Source organism: Watersipora subatra, chromosome 3 (genome assembly GCF_963576615.1).
Source record: "Watersipora subatra chromosome 3, tzWatSuba1.1, whole genome shotgun sequence".
Classification (NCBI taxonomy): domain Eukaryota; kingdom Metazoa; phylum Bryozoa; class Gymnolaemata; order Cheilostomatida; family Watersiporidae; genus Watersipora; species Watersipora subatra.
This window is the reverse complement of record NC_088710.1, coordinates 68,222,693-68,243,580: the sequence shown is the minus strand read 5'-3', so window position 1 is coordinate 68,243,580 and position 20,888 is coordinate 68,222,693. Positions and strand designations below refer to the sequence as shown.

The window sequence follows — 20,888 nt, the reverse complement described above, 5'->3', positions numbered from 1 at the left end:
ATGATAGCTTTGAAAGTAATCGTGCAACAATTACCCAATAACCTTTATGTGAAAAATGAAGCAAACCGCTCTGACAAGATTGAACAAAGAGGTTGTGGCGCTGGCACTACACCCTACCTGATCTAGCGACTAAGAACTGTATTTTTTGACGAACTTTCAAATATCCCAATTGTATTGTTACCAATGTATGTGATTTTAAAATGTTGTCTGCTAGCCTGTAAAACCTGGTTAATTATGAATACCTTGTGAACCCTTCCATCGTGTATCAACCTGGTCCGGCAGGATAAAAAGTTTTAGGAAAACAAACGTTTCCTTTTGTTTCGTGTATCATTTACATCAATGTTCACATCGATGAACCAGCGTTAAACACCAAGAACAGCCTAATAATAGCTTGACAAAGAGCAATAGTTACTTTTAATTACATTGTAGAGCTAACCACTCAACGGCAAAGTTATACCGAATTTCCTGCAATGTTTAGTGTATTGACAGCACTTCAATATGGATAAAGTATATTTTAGTTTACGATTGCCTACACCTGACATATTTAATAAACTAGAATACCAATAGTTGTTTGTAATAACATATATCTAGTGAACATTGTGACACAACGTTTATAATTTTTATGAAAAATGTTAACATGGAACGCGATTAAAGTGGAACTGATGATCATTTAATGAAACCGCACTTGTTGGGTGTTGAGTCATCTATAATTGATATTCATCATTATAATGGATATTCATCCAATTTCCAATATTCACAAAACATTCTGAATTAGTGATCAAAACGTGTTTTTAACAAAATTTGCTTGATTATTGACAAGTAGACACGCAGCTATAAGTAACCGAACTTATTTGTTGGTCTATGAGCTAGCTCATTTTGCTTCAAGCTGATAAACAAGCTTACTGTATTTTACTTAGAAGCATAATAGTCTATGTAGCCCTACCAAAAACTCTTATTGTCTTCGTGGGATGCTGAGTCTGGATTCAATGCTTTTGTGCTAAACTTGACTTTCAATGCTACACCATATCTCAGCGTAGAGCGCAGAACCAACAAAAACTGTTATAGCAGATTTAAAATTCATGTTTTAAACAGCTTTCGGCATGCTTCAAAGACCGCTTACTTGGCATCAAGAGCACATACTTAGTTCACTTGATGGAGATGGAGATGTATTGCTTCTACCCCAAGAACTTCTTCTCTCCAGACAACTCGGTGAAGCGGATCTTCTTGGAAGAACGAGTGGGGTGACTGCAGGCATTTCTCTTCTTTCTAGAATGTTCTTCTACAACCAAAATAAGTTACGGAATGTTAAATTATTGATTACCAGTTGTAATATTACGCATACCAAATAGCATATCGTAACTGAATGCTGCATTAATACAATTTCATGAAAGCGGTGGAGCGGATGGCTCAATCTAAAATGGGGCACAAACGCCTCTTTCTAGAATATTGTGTTACCACTCTAACTAGCTCCTCCTCTTAACATACTCCTAGTACTTTTCCTACTACCACGTCTAGTATCTCCTTTAGCACCTTCCCTAAGGCTACTTCTAGTATTAGTTTTACCATCTCTCCTAGCATTTCTTCAAATACCTTCTCTAGCATTTCTTGTAGCAAGACCTTTAACACCACTTTTAACACCTTAGCACAACCTCTAACACTCTCTTCTAATACCGTGGAGCACTTCATCCCCTTGTAACAACAATTCATCAAGCATAACTGTCGATCAAATATTGTAGACACTTTCAGACAACTCCGGTGAGAATTTGAGGAGTTACCTGTGAAAGATGCAGTGAGTCATCCTCACTCAGGTGCACAACATCTTTTTCCTCAACTATGCTCTCCATGAGAGGTCGCTTTATGCTGTACTGCCTCTTCGCCGTAGATGTACCCCCAGTAGCGGAAGGACTGCCAGCAGTTCGTGTACCACCAAAAGCACCAGGAGGCACAGCGTCAAATTCCTAAACAGGCACAAAAAAGTGAGACTGAATCTAATCAGTGGTTTACCGTGAAAAACAGCCAATCGCAAAAGCTAAGGAAGAGGCATACCTGATCGGTGAGGGTGGCACAGATCATGTTGAGATATTCTGCTGCTTGTTCCTTGTTTTCCATCCCGTCAAGCAGATCATCGACGGAGACATAAAATTCAGACTCATCGGTATCGAGTTCCATTTCTTCATCTTCTTCAGTTGCAACAGGGAAATGGCTACGAAAAATTGGGTCATTGTAGTCGTCTACAACATAAAGTGTGCACATCATTTGACCTTGCCATACAGTTTGTGCAACAATCACAAGAGCTACTTTAAAAGAACACAGTTGCTAGTTACAGTAAAACAAGGCTGTCTTCCGCACACAATTTTGCAAACTTTTTTACGCTGTTACTTTTTGTCAATATTTGGCATACAGTAAGACGTTTTCAGCCCTGAATTGCTCTCAAAAAGCTAAGAAATGTATTAGAACTATGTGGTCACTTGGAAGTGTAAGTGTATGTAGTCACTGGAAAGCACCCTTCATCTTGAGGACAACATAGTAAATTGCCACTATGAAGTGGAGAAACTATGTATAACAGTTTTATGGTTATGACAAATAATAAGTTCTTCTGCAGATAACATCTGATCTTGAAACTGATACAAAGCTTTTAGTGGCTATTCAAAAAATTGCATGATAATCCTTTCATGAGTAATATCTTTCAATCGTTTTAACCTCAAAAAAGGTGTTTCGAAGAAGCTTTATCAAAGGCATATAGCTGCTAGCTTGCGATGGGCGGTAAGAGAAAGCAATAACTGTTTATTTGTAATTACAGTTGCAATTTAAAATAAATATTGACGTAAAACTGCTATTCAAATTTGATGCATCTTTTTGTCCCATTTCATGTGATTATAAAACTTCATTCTAGCTTTTTGTATCTTGTTTTACTAAAATGGTGCATTACATGAGTAGCCAAAGCTGGCAGTATTTGGTAACACTTGATTTGCCTCAAGTTACCAAATTTAGGACCGGTTCCCATTGGCTCCTATTGGTTACTATTGTATGTATAATATAGACAGAAATGATAGACCAAGCCGAGCATTACCATCTGTATCACATGTCTTTCATCTGTGTTCAGCGACTAATAGAAACTAGAGTTCAATGTAGCAGCTGCAGATTCTCTTCCATAATAATACATGTAAATCTCAGTGTTTGTTTTTTTGTTAAACCCTGTGTCCAGTTCTGCAATAAAAATCTAGCATTGGAAGATCTGCATGGCGCTGGATTTGATCACGGGACTTCCAGATCTAGAGAGGCAGCGAAATTAACCATTAAGCTACACGGAATACAATGGATTCATTGGGCAAATAGTCATTACATTGGTTAAGCTACTCATGCTTAAAGCGCTTGCTTGGGGTTAATAACTAGTACTGTTTACTGTTACACGGAACAATTGTTAAGCTAGCCCAAAACGCGAGTAATGTTTTAGTAATGATTTTAATAAAGATCTAGCTTTGCAATTACTCAAATTCATTAGGTAATTCTATTACCCATGTAACGCCGGGCATTTGGCTAGTATATATATAAATCTGTGCTTGTCTGTCATTTGAGGGTCTAGTTATAGCGATTAAAATTTATAAAAAAAAATCTGCTTCGTACTGGAATTGAACTAGAAACCACCAGTTCTGCAGACAGGCGAGCTAACTACCGCGCTACATTGTCCTTGCCATACTATGGAATAATTGCGCACACAATTATGCAGTGTTTGCAACAATGCTATCGGTTACTACTAGCATGCTTGAACATCATGATTGCGTGAAAGATCATGACGCGTAACGATTATAAGCCCGACTATAAGCACAAGCTGGCTTCAGACTGACAGGCACGGCTCTTATTATAGTAAAGATTTTGACTAACTTAAGTTACTAGCCTAAGTTATTAGCTCAAGTTACTCAAATTCATTGGGTAAAGAAACTTGGTCAATGACAACTGCATAACCTGCCACTATTTACAAGCTATTTTAAATCTTGAACGAATGTGTAGCATAAGAAGTCAAAAATGTTTTTCAACAATCTGTTTTAGTCACACCTTGAGCTTTCAAATATTTTAATTATGCATTGGCCAGACACACACCCGGAAATGAACAAACACCTTCATTTAAAAGTTATAAATTTTAAATGTTGTATGTTAAATAAAAATGAATTTTCTGTGCAAAAACTTTTTTATTACCCTGCCACGCCTGGTATTCAGCTAGCTACTATATATATATATACTAGTTGAGTACCAGGCATTGTACGGGTAATAAATGATTTTTTGCACAGAAAATTCATTTTATATATAAATATATTATATACATATGTATACAGTATAAATATATTATATACATATTTATATACTGATTCTGTGGCTCTTGTATGAAATTATATTTAGACATATTTGCTCAATGTGAACTTATGCATGGTTAGCACAAGGCAACTCATATGTACAATTTTGGAACTTATGGAAGAAAGGTGACTTTCGCACAAAAGGAAACGAACAGCAGACTATGATCACATGTATCAACAAGTTACATGTGCAATTTGGCTTCTAATCAGCATAATTTACTGTAAAGCATTCAAATGATCACATGCTTCTGCAGCTTAACCAGCATCAAAGCAAGCAATTGTCTGCTCATTTTGCTACACTTGTGTCAGCTGCAATATTTTGTACAAGGAAAGACATTTTTTAACCTTCTATGGCCCAACACTAAACTGCAATTTGACAAATGCATAGAAAGAAGGCTCACTCCTTGATGAAATAGGTTTGTGCAAAACACACTTACGCCTGTCAAAGATTATTTGAAAGCATTCATCTTCCAGGAGGTCAGCAGCTGCCGGTCTCTCCGAAGCATCCACTGTCCAGGCCTTCCTGATCAACGTGTCAACAATAGTTAGCAAGTTCTCTGGTATATCCTGGATGGGTGGAGACTCATGCCCGATCTATGCAATAAAAAACTGGTCATGTAATGCATTGAGTATGAAAATGAAAAGATTGATTAGATTTGAAGCTCATCTCAATTACTCTGATCCTGTTGTGTATAAAATGTCTAAATAATATGGACCTGAAAATGACTGGCATAGTAAGTGATCCATATCTAACTGCACAACCATTCGACTTACACAATTGAGCTACAGTGTCGCCTTATATCACCTCATTGATATAACCTGGTCATGCGCAGAAGTCAACATTTAAAAGAAGTAAAGTGCTTGAAGAAGACATATAAACAAAACATAGTCAAAGAACGAACAGTAATCCTCCTATTACACATGTTATGTTCCAGACCCTCCGACGAAATGGGAGTTTCACGAAATAAAAACTACGGTAGATTTTTTTCATGTACGAGACATATTTTTAACACTACAGACCACTTGAACCGTTTTCTGAACTTGGACAATTACTATAAATTACTATAAATTTAACTACCAGTACATTGTCTATGTACATGTGTCATACTCAAGTACATAGACAAATGGAGATCATATGCACAATCCTAAAATCCGTAAGAGCTTAACAAGAACTGAATGGCGAAGTATGACTGTGGTCAGAATCAAAAAGACAAGGTTGATGATAAATATTCTTGAGCCAATCACAATATCTCAACTGTTTACTTAAAATCGCACAATGCATCATTGGTAATAAAAACGAATTGAAAATAGGATGAATGAATTGAAAAATGTTGAATTTTAACTTAATTATGATGTGAATTAATCATTATATGCAAAACTTATGTCTTTCCACCCAAAAGGCTGCTCATCTACTGAAACAGCTAATTATGATAAAAACATCACACGCCTACCGTGTAATGTAGCCACTTGGTTTCCTCAAACCTTCTTTTCCATGGAGGGTCCCCGGATAGCATGTGTACCAGAGTACAGATTGCTGCCCAGAGGTCTGCAGGAAAACCATGGCCTTCACTTCGCGCTTTTTCCGGACTCCAGTGATGCTGACCTAGAAACGGAAAGAGAGAAGGGCGTTGTCTAATTAGTCACCGTGATCCTTAGCGGTGGTGAAATTGACTATAGAGCCCAATTCATGCTTATAACTGACTAAGTAACCACCTTTAGAAAACAAAGCATATTTTAATGTATTTCAAATGAGTAAATGCGAGACACGCAGGTATAACAGGTAAACCAGACATCAGGCTAGAGATGCTCACCTCCAACGGGATTCATGTTAGGGGGACACTGGCCCTTGCGAGACAATCCAAAGTCGCCAAGTCCTAGTTGGTATGAGTCTGGCTTGAGAAAGATGTTGTCAGCTAAAAGTAAAATGAAAACAGAGCCAGGTAAAATAAGTAAGCTTTCAGAGGTTTCAAGCTGTTATAGATCTATGTAGCCATAGAGTTAAAACTTCACCAACCTTTTATATCATCATGTAAAATGTTTTTCTTGGTCAAGTATATGAGGGAGTCCAAAAGCTGTGACAGAAACCAGAGACTGAGCCACTGGTTCAGCATTTTCTGGCTCTCAATAAACTCAGCCAGCGTGCCTGGAAGGAAGCACACAGATCATAGTAGCATAACTGTGGTAGATTATACCACGTGTGGGACCGCATCCAAAAACACTGGCTAGCACTAAAATAGCCTCCCAGGGTTCACTAGCTCTGTGAGATGAGCGGTACAGTCCGAGTCTTTTAAATCAGCACTGCTTCTAGTCAGTACGTAGTCATTTCACAAAACAATATAGCCTTTCACTTAGAACGGTCACAACAAGAAACCTATTTGCTGAAAACAGCGTAGAAGTAAAATGGGAGTTGTGCTTCCTATTGTGCTAAAGCAACCGGCCTAAACTATTTTTCTAACTGGGTAACCTGACGAACTGTACTGAACAAGAGAGCTTGAAATATTGTACATTTACATTGACAGACTCAACCAGTAAATAAAACATACTGCCTCTAGTCTGTGACTATCCATGCAGGTACTAGCAGACTAGTGAGCAGGCAATAAGCTACGCATCCAAAATGTGACATTCTTAAGAGTAACCATGTTTGCAATGTTTGAGAGCTTGTCTGACTGAATTTCAGAGCAGTTTGAAACAATTCTTGGTAAAAGCAGACAGTGTGATTATAGAACTTGCCATAAATTTTTTCTTCTATATACATTATATATAAACCTCAAAGTTTGTCTGTCATCGTCTGTTTGTCTGTGTGTCATTCGTCTGACCAGCTACAGCTGGTAAAGTTTTAGCAACAGAAAATCACCTTTGAATAATCACCATCATCCTGGATTAGAACTCACGACAATCAAACCGCAAGTCTATTAACAAAAGTGCGTAACCACCAGGCTAAGCTGTTGTTTTCACATCCATCGCTCTTATCGTATACTGCATATCTTTTTCGCGATTGCACATTGCGATGTATCTCTATCACTAACTCTACCTCTGAGACTACGCCAAACTTGACCTTCCATTCGTGTGCCTGTTAAGGTAGAGTAACAATACCTCTTTTGATGAATTAGTACTTTATGACTTAAGTTTTTATAAATAATTAATTTTGTTCTTATTAGTTGTTTTTCATACTAATTTATGAAGACATTTTCTGCAAAAACACACTAAGGACTCGGAGGTTTTTGGACAGTGAAACAGCGTTAAACCAAGTGCAGTATATTCTTATACGAAGATTTGCTACAGTATAGGCCTACATCAGTTTCAGCATACAAAGCATGCCCCAGCACGAACTAACGTTGTATGTAGAAGTTTGATTATACTTCCGACCAAACTAGTTAGGAATTTCAAGGGACTTTATAAATAAACCATCAATCATTTACTAACACTCGGCTCAAACCGTATTGCGCAATTCACATGTCAGCCATACACAGGAACCAATCAGCAAAAAGTAGGAGAGCTGATCTTTGTTAGCAGGTGCTCTGCCAGTGTAAACAAGGAAGTACTTTATAAATGAGGGTAGAAAGTGCATAGGTGCTCCTTCATCCCATTACCACTGATTTGGCTGGAAGATAAATTGTGTTTAGTGTACGAAGGGAAAACCATTTGGTTTATTAAGCAGTGAAACAATAAATACTGTAGCGATACACTGTACATTATGTAACCAACTGCATACCCTTATGTAAAGATACCATACATGCCTCATACACACCCCATACCTTATGTACAAATACTATACAGGTCTCATACACACCCCATACCTCATGTACAAATACCATACAGGTCTCATACACACCCCATACCTTATGCACAAATACTATACAGGTCTCATACACACCCCATACCTCATGTACAAATACTATACAGGTCTCATACACACCCCATACCTTATGTACAAATATCATACAGGTCTCATACACACCCCATACTTCATGTACGAATACCATACAGGTCTCATACACACCCCATACCTTATGCACAAATACCATACAGGTCTCATACACACCCCATACCTTATGCACAAATACCATACAGGTCTCATACACACCCCATACCTCATGTACAAATACCATACAGGTCTCATACACACCCCATACCTCATGTACAAATACCATACAGGTCTCATACACACCCGATACCTCATGTACAAATACCATACAGGTCTCATACACACCCCATACCTTATGCACAAATACCATACAGGTCTCATACACACCCCATACCTTATGCACAAATACCATACAGGTCTCATACACACCCCATACCTCATGCACAAATACCATACAGGTCTCATACACACCCCATACCTTATGCACAAATACTATACAGGTCTCATACACACCCCATACCTCATGTACAAATACCATACAGGTCTCATACACACCCATACCTCATGTACAAATACCATACAGGTCTCATACACACCCCATACCTCATGTACAAATACCATACAGGTCTCATACACACCCCATACCTCATGTACAAATACCATACAGGTCTCATACACACCCCATACCTCATGTACAAATACCATACAGGCCTCATACACACCCCATACCTCATGTACAAATACCATACAGGTCTCATACACACCCAATACCTCATGTACAAATACCATACAGGTCTCATACACACCCCATACCTCATGTACAAATACCATACAGGTCTCACACACACCCCATACCTCATGTACAAATACCATACAGGTCTCATACACACCCATACCTCATGTACAAATACCATACAGGTCTCATACACACCCTATACCTCATGTACAAATACCATACAGGTCTCATACACACCCATACCTCATGTACAAATACCATACAGGTCTCATACACACCCCATACCTCATGTACAAATACCATACAGGCCTCATACACACCCTATACCTTATGTACAAATACTATACAGGTCTCATACACACCCCATACCTCATGTACAAATATCATACAGGTCTCATACACACCCCATACCTCATGTACAAATACCATACAGGTCTCATACACACCCCATACCTCATGTACAAATACCATACAGGTCTCACACACACCCCATACCTCATGTACAAAGACCATACAGGCCTCATACACACCCTATACCTTATGTACAAATACCATACAGGTCTTATACACACCCCATACTTCATGTACGAATACCATACAGGTCTCATACACACCCCATACCTCATGTACAAATACCATACAGGTCTCATACACACCCCATACATTATGTACAAATACTATACAGGTCTCATACACACCCCATACCTCATGTACAAATACCATACAGGTCTCATACACACCCCATACCTCATGTACAAATACCATACAGGTCTCATACACACCCCATACCTCATGTACAAATACCATACATGCCTAATAGACACCCCGTACATTATGTACAAATACTATACAGGTCTCATACACACCCCATACCTCATGTACAAATACCATACAGGTCTCATACACACCCCATACCTCATGTACAAATACCATACAGGTCTCATACACACCCGATACCTCATGTACAAATACCATACAGGTCTCATACACACCCCATACTTCATGTACGAATACCATACAGGTCTCATACACACCCCATACCTCATGTACAAATACCATACAGGTCTCATACACACCCCATACATTATGTACAAATACTATACAGGTCTCATACACACCCCATACCTCATGTACAAATACCATACAGGTCTCATACACACCCCATACCTCATGTACAAATACCATACAGGTCTCATACACACCCCATACCTCATGTACAAATACCATACAGGTCTCATACACACCCCATACCTCATGTACAAATACCATACATGCCTAATACACACCCCGTACATTATGTACAAATACTATACAGGTCTCATACACACCCCATACCTCATGTACAAATACCATACAGGTCTCATACACACCCCATACCTCATGTACAAATACCATACAGGTCTCATACACACCCGATACCTCATGTACAAATACCATACAGGTCTCATACACACCCCATACCTCATGTACAAATACCATACATGCCTAATACACACCCCATACATTATGTACAAATACTATACAGGTCTCATACACACCCATACCTCATGTACGAATACCATACAGGTCTCATACACACCCATACCTCATGTACAAATACTATACAGGTCTCATACACACCCATACCTCATGTACAAATACCATACAGGTCTCATACACACCCATACCTCATGTACGAATACCATACAGGTCTCACACACACCCCATACCTCATGTACAAATACCATACAGGTCTCATACACACCCCATACCTCATGTACAAATACCATACATGCCTAATACACACCCCATACATTATGTACAAATACTATACAGGTCTCATACACACCCCATACCTCATGTACAACTACTATACAGGTCTCATACACACCCCATACCTCATGTACAAATACCATACAGGTCTCATACACACCCCATACCTCATGTACAAATACCATACAGGTCTCATACACACCCCATACTTCATGTACAAATACCATACAGGTCTCATACACACCCATACCTCATGTACAAATATCATACAGGTCTCATACACACCCATACCTCATGTACGAATACCATACAGGTCTCATACACACCCCATACCTCATGTACAAATACCATACAGGTCTCATACACACCCAATACTTCATGTACAAATACCATACAGGTCTCATACACACCCATACCTCATGTACAAATATCATACAGGTCTCATACACACCCATACCTCATGTACGAATACCATACAGGTCTCATACACACCCCATACCTCATGTACAAATACCATACAGGTCTCATACACACCCCATACCTCATGTACAAATACCATACAGGTCTCACACACACCCCATACCTCATGTACAAAGACCATACAGGCCTCATACACACCCTATACCTTATGTACAAATACCATACAGGTCTCATACACACCCCATACTTCATGTACGAATACCATACAGGTCTCATACACACCCCATACCTCATGTACAAATACCATACATGTCTCATACACACCCCATACTTCATGTACAAATACCATACAGGTCTCATACACACCCATACCTCATGTACAAATACCATACAGGTCTCATACACACCCGATACCTCATGTACAAATACCATACAGGTCTCATACACACCCCATACCTCATGTACAACTACTATACAGGTCTCATACACACCCCATACCTCATGTACAAATACCATACAGGTCTCATACACACCCGATACCTCATGTACAAATACCATACAGGTCTCATACACACCCCATACCTCATGTACAAATACCATACAGGTCTCATACACACCCGATACCTCATGTACAAATACTATACAGGTCTCATACACACCCATACCTCATGTACAAATACCATACATGTCTCATACACACCCCATACTTCATGTACAAATACCATACAGGTCTCATACACACCCATACCTCATGTACAAATACCATACAGGTCTCATACACACCCGATACCTCATGTACAAATACCATACAGGTCTCATACACACCCCATACCTCATGTACAACTACTATACAGGTCTCATACACACCCCATACCTCATGTACAAATACCATACAGGTCTCATACACACCCCATACCTCATGTACAAATACCATACAGGTCTCATACACACCCCATACCTCATGTACAAATACCATACAGGTCTCATACACACCCCATACCTCATGTACAAATACCATACAGGCCTCATACACACTCAATAGTGATCAAAAAAGTCTTACAAAGTCAACTTACAAACTTACCAGCTGCATAAAATTCACTGAATATATAGATTTTGTTCTTAACTCTACAAGCACCAAATAGTTGGACGAGGTTTGGGTGCTCAAGCTCTGACCATAGCTCCAGTTCTTCACTCTGGTACTTCAACAACTCTATCTGTCCAAACAGGGTAAATACATCATAAGTGCAACATCGGTTTGTCATCTCAGCAAGGCAAAAGACCTAAATAATAACCTATTTGTCTGCCTACCTTTTTGACAGCAAACTGAGCCTCAGAGTTTATATCCACAGCAAGATAGCACTTGCCAGCTACTCCACCCCCTACATATGTCACTTTTCTCCACTGCTCATTCTTCTTATACTGACCATGAACAGTCTGCATACCGCTGTTCTGCATTTCAAAAGATAAAACTTATTCCATCAGTCTAAAGCAACATGGCACCCGAGATTAACCCCTGCTCACAGAAGACGCTACAAGATTCGCTAGTAATAAGCAGTGGCTCAGCCAGAGGTATTTCCAAACAAGGAGCAAAAGCTAGTCTATATTAATAGCAGCATTATATCATAGTTTTACTAAAATAGAAACCAATCAGTGACGCTCAGTAGGGATAAGCCACATTATCTATCATATCCTTACATCAAAGAAGATTTGTTAAGTCCTGTTGAGACCTGCTCGCATTACCAAAATGTTCTCAAACATGACACTTGATCGACTGCGTATCTTACAAAGAAAGACATGGCAAACTGTAGAGACAGAAATGGCAACTCCAAAACTCAGCTGAATGCATCAATACCAAAACTTATCACTCACCACTCCCTTCAACAGAATTCCATCCACTTCTGTTCTGAATGACCGGCTGCGCTGACTCAAATTGGCTCCCGCTAAACGCTTTTTTAGTGTAATCCAATAGTCTGCCAACTGTCGTAGTTGCCTTGGCTCCCCCATTATCACACCGCCGTACCCGTCATTCATCTTCAGTCTGCTCATATGACCAGATCACAGATAGTGAGTGACACAAACAAGTAGTCTAATAGTTTTAGATGCAGCAGATGTGGGCCATAGAGAACTGTAACTGACTGTCTCAGACCTACTAAACTCCATGTTTGGTGCGCTTACCCATAATTGGTATTTATCTCTGAAATACACAAACTTGAAATCTCCATATGAAAAAAACTGCTTTGGAATAACTCATTGCTAAAAATTTTCAGGGAATATAGCATGCGATAGGCAGTTATTATATCTCTATTGCTTGAGCTTTAGCTAATGATTCTATGATTTATTGGTTTCAAATTTATTGGTCAGAAACTAGTTGGCGGTCTTTCACCTACATGTATTTAGACAATTGTATGCTAGCTAACCACCCACCAATCATTTAATAGCTACTCACGTATAGTGCATAAATTTAGTTTGTGAAAGTTTAAAATTCACCAAGTAATTATTAAAACCAAAATAAGAACATTTTACTTATTGCACGTTTTCATTAGTTCCATAAATAACTGTCATTATTATGATGTTGTCTACTACCGTGAACAATAGCTTCTCAAAGTGCTCACACACAAGAATATCCATTGAAAAAAGTATAAAAAAGTGTTTGTGTGATAATATTCATATATTTATATGTGTTGATGATTATAAAACTCACAGCTAACTTTAGGGTTTTGAACTAAACGAGGAAGTAGCCATAAACAAAGAATAAGGTCGCTGACCTTGATTCCAAAGAGTCAGCTGAACTAAAGCTTGTGGACATGAAGACATCACCTGACATGAATGACATATGATCTGCTGCAGCCATTCCAATAAGAGTGCTGGAAGGAGGTCCGTTCTGAACTTCAAACGTATTCTACATAATAGAAGCTAACTGATGAGAAAGTTCTAGAATTCAGTAAAAGAAGCTTATCTACAAGGTTTGACTGAAGCAGTATATGGGACCAACGCAAATGTCATGTGATTCATTTTCCAATGTATTCAATAGACTAAACATGACATTATTAGTTAATTGGTAGAGGTAAAAGAATTGGTTAGGAAAAATGACTTTTATTTCTATATTCCACCGCTGCAGCCCAGACAATACTTTGGCAGGCTAACAATTCGTACTATTTTTGATGGTCTATAGTCATCACTAGGGTGGACCCACAGGTCAATCAGTCGGAAATTAATAATCTGACAAAAAGAAGATATGCAACTACCAGAATGATTACCATAGCAGGACTTCATGTCATCTTCAGGTTTCACTCACATTTAGTCCAATACAAACATTCAAATTAAGAAAACAACGGGAACCAGATCTTACCCCAAAATTGTTTGCAATGGCAGCCATATCTGCGTTATATTCCTCCCATTCAATGCCTAGCCCTGTTCCACTTATAGTAGGAACTCGTGGGACTGAAATATCAAAGGTATAAGTATACAGATGAACACAAAGCAACAGTATTCAGTGCAATTATAACACAGAACTGCAATAGTTAAATGGGCATCAATCTATTTTTAGAAAACTGTATCGTTATAAGAGGTGGCACCAACCTGGAACAGCTGTCTGGTCGTTTTCACCACCTCTAGCGATAAGTTTTGGGCTCTTAGGCGAGGTAGGTGTTTCTGAACCCGAATCAAATATGCTTGGATACTGAAATGTATCTGTAACATAAAATTAGGTTCATTTTGACTAGCCAGCCAGAACAAGCCTAATTTCAAGTGGTTGGTCTTCCGGAAAGATGTTAGAACTGGTTTTACAGTAGTAAACTTAGTGAAGAGAAAATAATGTTCCTTATGGTTCCTGGTACTCTAAAGATTGGTGCCAATTGTGGGATCTGAAGGTATCATAATACCAGAGAGATCCTTGTTAAGTCAATCAAGCTTGACAACAAAAAATTGATTTTTTTTTATAACATAATTTAAATGCAGCAAACAATTTATGCAAAGTCATCACGCATTAAATTTTCTGATAATCACACTTGCTAGAGCAGAATCAGCATGCAGAACACCCACCCATCTACATTATTTTCTAATATTAAAAACACTACGACGAATTCTTTCCTCGACTTTCTTGCACACAAACATCCACACGTTAATGAGAGAGTTTGAAAGAAAATGCAACTCGAGTCAATTGATCTATTGGTATGCCAGTTTCTATGCAGATGATGACAAACACAACTCCTGTAGCATCGTATTACTTCCAGGATATTATAAGATAAGTACATAACGGCAATCGCATTTCCAGACTATAAAATGACGATGTAGAGGAGAACTGAATAGGTAATAGTGTTTTACAGTTATGCAAAGCTGTGAATACCACTGGAATTAACACAACTTATTATATCACAACTGTGCATACCGATGCAACGACATCTCGCCTACTTTCCAACCTGGGTAGAATACATACTAATTTCAACTAACGTAATTCAGGGCATATTAGCCAACATACCGAGTCTGTTGCGAAAAGTAGGTCTGTAATTGGAAGTCATAGTTGCGATAACTGGTGGACACAGCCTTGATATGTACTGCTGGATTTTAGGCCAAAGATCGACAAGACCTGGTTTCACTGTGCTCTGGTATTTTAAGAGCTTGAGCTTCAATCTTGTACAGAGATGCATGTCACATGTTTCACAGTTGAGCAGGTGATACTCGAGCAAGTTGAAAAATGATTTACAAGTAGGACAGGCCTCGGGGTGCCCCATACACACGCAAGAGTGCTTGGTTAATCCAACGATGTCCTCACATATCTGACATCCTCCTTTATTTTGCTGTATGCCATTCTCCATACAAACGGTGAGACACTTGTTGAATGGGACAAAGACAGATTGGCTCAGCTCGCCTGGCAGAGTCTCATCAAAGCCATGCTTTAGCTGTGCAGATATTCAAACAACAAAAAGTAGATGCAAGGAATGTCCAACAAGGAAACTCTTACATAGGTTTTTGTAGCAGATGTGGACACGAATAGATGTTAGTGGTCATTTGTAAAAATATTTTTATTAATGTGGTTTTTTACGTGTCTAAAAAGTTTGGAGTTTACATGAAAGAATGAGTCATGCCTACCAATCCATAAGCTAAATACTGATCTATCTCCTTAGCTAAGTTTCCATGATCTGCTGACAGCGCCTTTTGCTGTCGAAACTGGCTGTACTGTGTAGCTCTTGCCTTGAGCAGTTGTACCTGAGATTGTGTCAATTGTACATCCGTCAAAGTCATTTTTATCTAAAAATGAATAGTGCACACAAATAACTACCATTCTTGAATATAGGTGACAAGTAATTTCTGGATAGTTGCGATGTTATACCAAATATAAAAATGCAAACATTCTAGAAAAACAACTGCAGTCATTACCCATTACTTCTGTGATAAAATATAGCCTATGCATAACGCTCCTAGTCTCTGTTGAGTTTAACTTGCATTGCACTGGCCTTATTTACTTGGTTCGCTGTTATACTATTGGACCAATGATTACAATTTCTATATACATTGTATATAAATCTCAGTGTTTGTCTGTGTGTCCAGTTATAGCCATCAAGTTTTAGGAATGGAAAATCTGCTGTGCACTGAATTTGAACTCGGAACCTCCAGTTCTGCTGACAGGCATTTATCGAATACTGTCCAACTATCTGTCAACTATCAATGATACTGTCGATTTATTGTTGTCCAACTGGCTATACTATAAAATAAATTGTGCACTTAGTAATTTTACTTACACCTACCAATCGTTCATAGCTTCCGATTAACACTTTAGCTAGCACAATGCGTGAAGCCATACCAGAAGAAAAATATGTGCCCATATGTGAAGAAAAATGCTTAAACTTACAGGGCCAACAAATGGCAACAAGACTGTGCAATCAGTATAGAGCTGTAGTAAGCACACTATACTGCAGCTGGTATGGTGTGCATTACACAGAAATATACACAGTAAACAGAAATACACAAAAACCTTCATTTAAAAGTTATAACGGTAAATATTGTATATGTAATTAAAAATAAATTTTCTACGCAAAAACTTTTTATTACCCCTGCAATGCCAAGTATTCATCTAGAAATAGTATGAAACTGCAAAGCAACCTCCAGTTTAGTTTTGCTGAGCAAGTTTGAAACGACCTTCACTCGTTATATGTTAGGGAAATACACAATGGCTGTTAAATGCTGTCTTACAAGATGCCTAATATAAACATACATAAGTTAAACAAACTGAAAAACTCATGCCACTCAAAGATTAACACAGCTGACACATACAAATACAGATGGGAAAAAATTATACATACAAAATTACATAAGGGCATGGAGTGTTACAGATGGATGCATCTGTCAACTATGTTGTGCAGGGTTGTGTTGCAGAAACTTGGGCCGCAAGCTTTGAGGAGGCCACAACTATCTACGTAAACTTATGAGATTCGGGTTTTCTAAGGTGTTGGATATATATAAAGTATATATATATATACAGCGTACAAGAAGACTGTGTTCACCTTCTTACTAGGTGGTGAGTGATTTAATATGGTGCAGTCGGCAAGATCGCAGCAACTTTTTTATTAAAGTTTTACTTGCAACAAAACTCACATTACAGTTATTTGGTATCAAAAGGTTTACCATGTCTTAACCTGCTGTGTTGTAGGTGTAAAATATGTGGAAATGTAATAACAAGCTCTTAAAAGCTCAAAAAATAACAGTTAATGGCAGCCATCACGAAAATGCCGTAGTTTGGAATCTCTTGGAAAAACTAACCACATACCAAGTTATTCTTTAAAGTGCTAAGCTATTGTGTTCCGTGTGTTCTGTTAAATGTGGTGTTTAAGTGTATTTTGTAAGCTTCTGAAACTTGATGTGAATGTTTAGCGTGTGTTCAGTGCTTCAGTGCTGTAGAGTTTTTTTAATGTCTGTGCTGCTTCTAAAGTCTGTGTGGCTAAGTGATGCCTGGTAGTTGTATTCTAATAATGATGTTCAACTTTAACAAATTTTCGTTGTTAATGTTCGATAGTGGTAAATAGTTATGAAGAAAATGACTCATTAATTTCAAAATTGTAATAAAAAATTGGAGAAATGAAGGTAGGACGTGATTATGCAGGTAATAAGAGGTTGCATGAAACTTTTAGCAATGGTACATGCTACTGCTAACCATGGGAGAAGCAAACTCTGTTGGCTTTAGCATGCAAGGTGTGAACGCTATTTATGAAAAAAATGCGTTGAACCTCTAGGTTAGAATTTACAGTGTCAATGAAAAGTTTCAGCTCAAAACAATGAAGTCATAAACATGAACTCCTGGTGAACAAGAAAGTGATCATCTATGGGTATAAGAAAAGGCTCATTGTGAAGACAGTTGATGTAACAACCTGAGCTCAGGTTTTAACAGATATTTTCATGGCCAGGAAACTGACCATAAAAACAAAAGTCAAAAACTAAAAAGTCAAACTATAAGTAAGGCAAAGGGTGCTAACTGCTACTCTAGCTTTGTGGTGGTGATGTAAAAGTTAATAAAATTTCTCAGCGACAATTAAAAAATTGGAATGAGAAAAGGCCTACAGGTAAGTTATACACCAGAGATAGTGTGTTACAGTAGGGGTCGATATAAGATTTGTAGTCAGTCTTCAAGAAACTTAACTGCTGATAAAAATGGCAACAAGTAGCCCACAAAGCCCAAAGTATGGAGCCTTACAGTGCCTCGCGTTGCGTGTTCACAACTCGAGTTGTACAACTCGAGTTGCCGAGTTGTACAACTCGAGTTGCCGAGTTGTACAACTCGGCTTGGGTTTTTGATGAACTCGAGTTGTGTTACGCAAAACTAGCATGGGTTTGTAAAAAAGCAAAGTGAGTAATTGGAGTGTCTCATTTACACAAATTTAATAATAATAGTTTAAATATATAGACACATTTAAATTATATATATTGGCGATATTTGCGCATATTTATTTCTATAAATATAATGAGACAAAAACAATTGTAGAATGTAAGAAGCAAACTAAAAAACAATCTATGTGAGAGCTGGGCCACTTCTTTTTCAAATGAAAAAAGAGTTATCTCTCTAGAACCTGACAAGAAACTGAATGAACACCGAAAATGAACATAGAAATTATTTCAACGGCGTTTAATGATGCACCAAAATAAATTCCATATATAGAAAATATAGCTAGAGAAAATGAAATGATGAGATGTTCTCAAGCCAAGTTGTTGAACTCGAGTTGCTGTTAAAAGAACTCGGCCTGGATTTTTGATGAACTCGAGTTGTGTAACTCAAGTTGTACAACTCGAGTTATATTTACAAACTCAAGTTGGTAAATATAACTCGAGTTGTACAACTCGAGTTATTTTGACAAGGCAGGAGGATGGTATTTCCTGCAAAAGGAAGACCGACTAAAGCAAAGCCGGGGCAAAGATACCAGTAACAGCTGTCTGTGAGCTTCAGCTATGTAGCCACAGCTAGAGGTAAGGGGGTGAGACGGCGGCTAGTAGCCGACAAGGTAAAATTATTCTTTGATAGTATAGGTTTGACTTTATTACAGCTAATTATGTTGAGCAGAGGAAGTTTGAGATCAACAGTAATGCTGAAGAGGTCAAAGATGTTTGTGATCCAGACTGATCAAAAACTTGACGGGGACAAAGACACTAGTTTTGATCACCAAAGATTTCGAAGGGCTTTTACTATGATACGGATATGGAAAAACACTTTCATGGTTTATAGAGCCAAGCTTAGGTGACACTACGCTTTTAGGTAAGAACCCTCATTAATGTGTTCAGGAGTTGGGCACAGATATCCTAAATGACAGGACAATGCATCAGCAAGAAGGGGAAGGCTAAGGAAATACTTCATCTAAGTTTGTTAGTAAAAGTTGGTTTCAAGATTTCCATAGTGAGAGAAAATACATTCGCTCGTATTTCTTAATATTTTATGTATTTATAGGTCGACCTTACCGGCTTGAGAAAACTTGAGAAAAAGATAAGGCATATTACGCATGCATGAGTCTGGTCATGCACTTGATAGCATTTAGAAATTGTGCTACAAGCAACAGGTTAGTTCTGAGAAGGCTATGTCTTTATCTATGTAGACATCTAAGACACAAGCTACAGAAGTAGACACACCACAATATATATATATGTATGTATACAGCGACGTATGTATGCTTATTCGCTTGCAAGATGGTAAGCAATTTAACAGATAAAATAGAGGGTAGCTTGTGGTAGATAGAATAAGTATTAGATAGAATAGCTAGTATATAAAATAGATGGTAGATAGAATAGGGTTTAGATAGAAGAGGGTGTAGATAAAAAGCTAGTCGATGAAATAGATGAAACTGTGCTTTAAGCAATAAAGCACCTATTTGAACATCACCTCTCAGTAAAAACTATTGAAACCGCCACAATAACTGTGTAGCAATATCGCTTCAATTCAGTTTTTGTAAATATTGTTTTTATTCTAAAAAGGTCCTGAATAATGGAATCCAGCCTGACTACCTGAGATATAGTCTTATAGCAGTCATGATTTAAATATAAATTTAAAAAGAACTCAAATAGTATTTACGGCCAGAAAATTACTCTATTCACTTCCGTTTTGCTATATTGGCTACAACATTAAACAGCCATATTTTTGCCGCTAGTTGGCATGCGTTATAATGAGTAAACTATGGTATGCTGAATATTTTGTAATGATATTCTGTAGCCATTAAGATAGCTTGAAATTTTATTTGAACTATTCCAACCAGCCAAAAAATTGAGAGATTGATACTTAATACAAATACTGTAT

The 20,888-nt window shown here is 38.0% G+C and overlaps 1 protein-coding gene across 1 annotated transcript in view; it reads right to left on the bottom strand.

The window, feature by feature from the left end:
- LOC137390926 (uncharacterized) overlaps positions 1–20,888 on the bottom strand; it is a 29,166-nt gene that overhangs the window by 3,985 nt on the left and 4,293 nt on the right. Inside the window, exons 4-18 of the mRNA XM_068077240.1 lie at positions 16,211–16,369; positions 15,600–16,020; positions 14,702–14,812; positions 14,472–14,563; positions 13,888–14,021; positions 12,992–13,160; positions 12,431–12,571; positions 12,204–12,336; positions 6,364–6,492; positions 6,161–6,262; positions 5,801–5,952; positions 4,787–4,943; positions 2,047–2,231; positions 1,776–1,958; positions 1,141–1,279 (exon numbers count right to left, since the gene is read on the bottom strand). Coding sequence (XP_067933341.1) covers positions 1,141–1,279; positions 1,776–1,958; positions 2,047–2,231; positions 4,787–4,943; positions 5,801–5,952; positions 6,161–6,262; positions 6,364–6,492; positions 12,204–12,336; positions 12,431–12,571; positions 12,992–13,160; positions 13,888–14,021; positions 14,472–14,563; positions 14,702–14,812; positions 15,600–16,020; positions 16,211–16,369 — 2,407 coding nt within the window. The remainder of the gene's footprint in view (positions 1–1,140; positions 1,280–1,775; positions 1,959–2,046; positions 2,232–4,786; positions 4,944–5,800; positions 5,953–6,160; positions 6,263–6,363; positions 6,493–12,203; positions 12,337–12,430; positions 12,572–12,991; positions 13,161–13,887; positions 14,022–14,471; positions 14,564–14,701; positions 14,813–15,599; positions 16,021–16,210; positions 16,370–20,888) is intronic.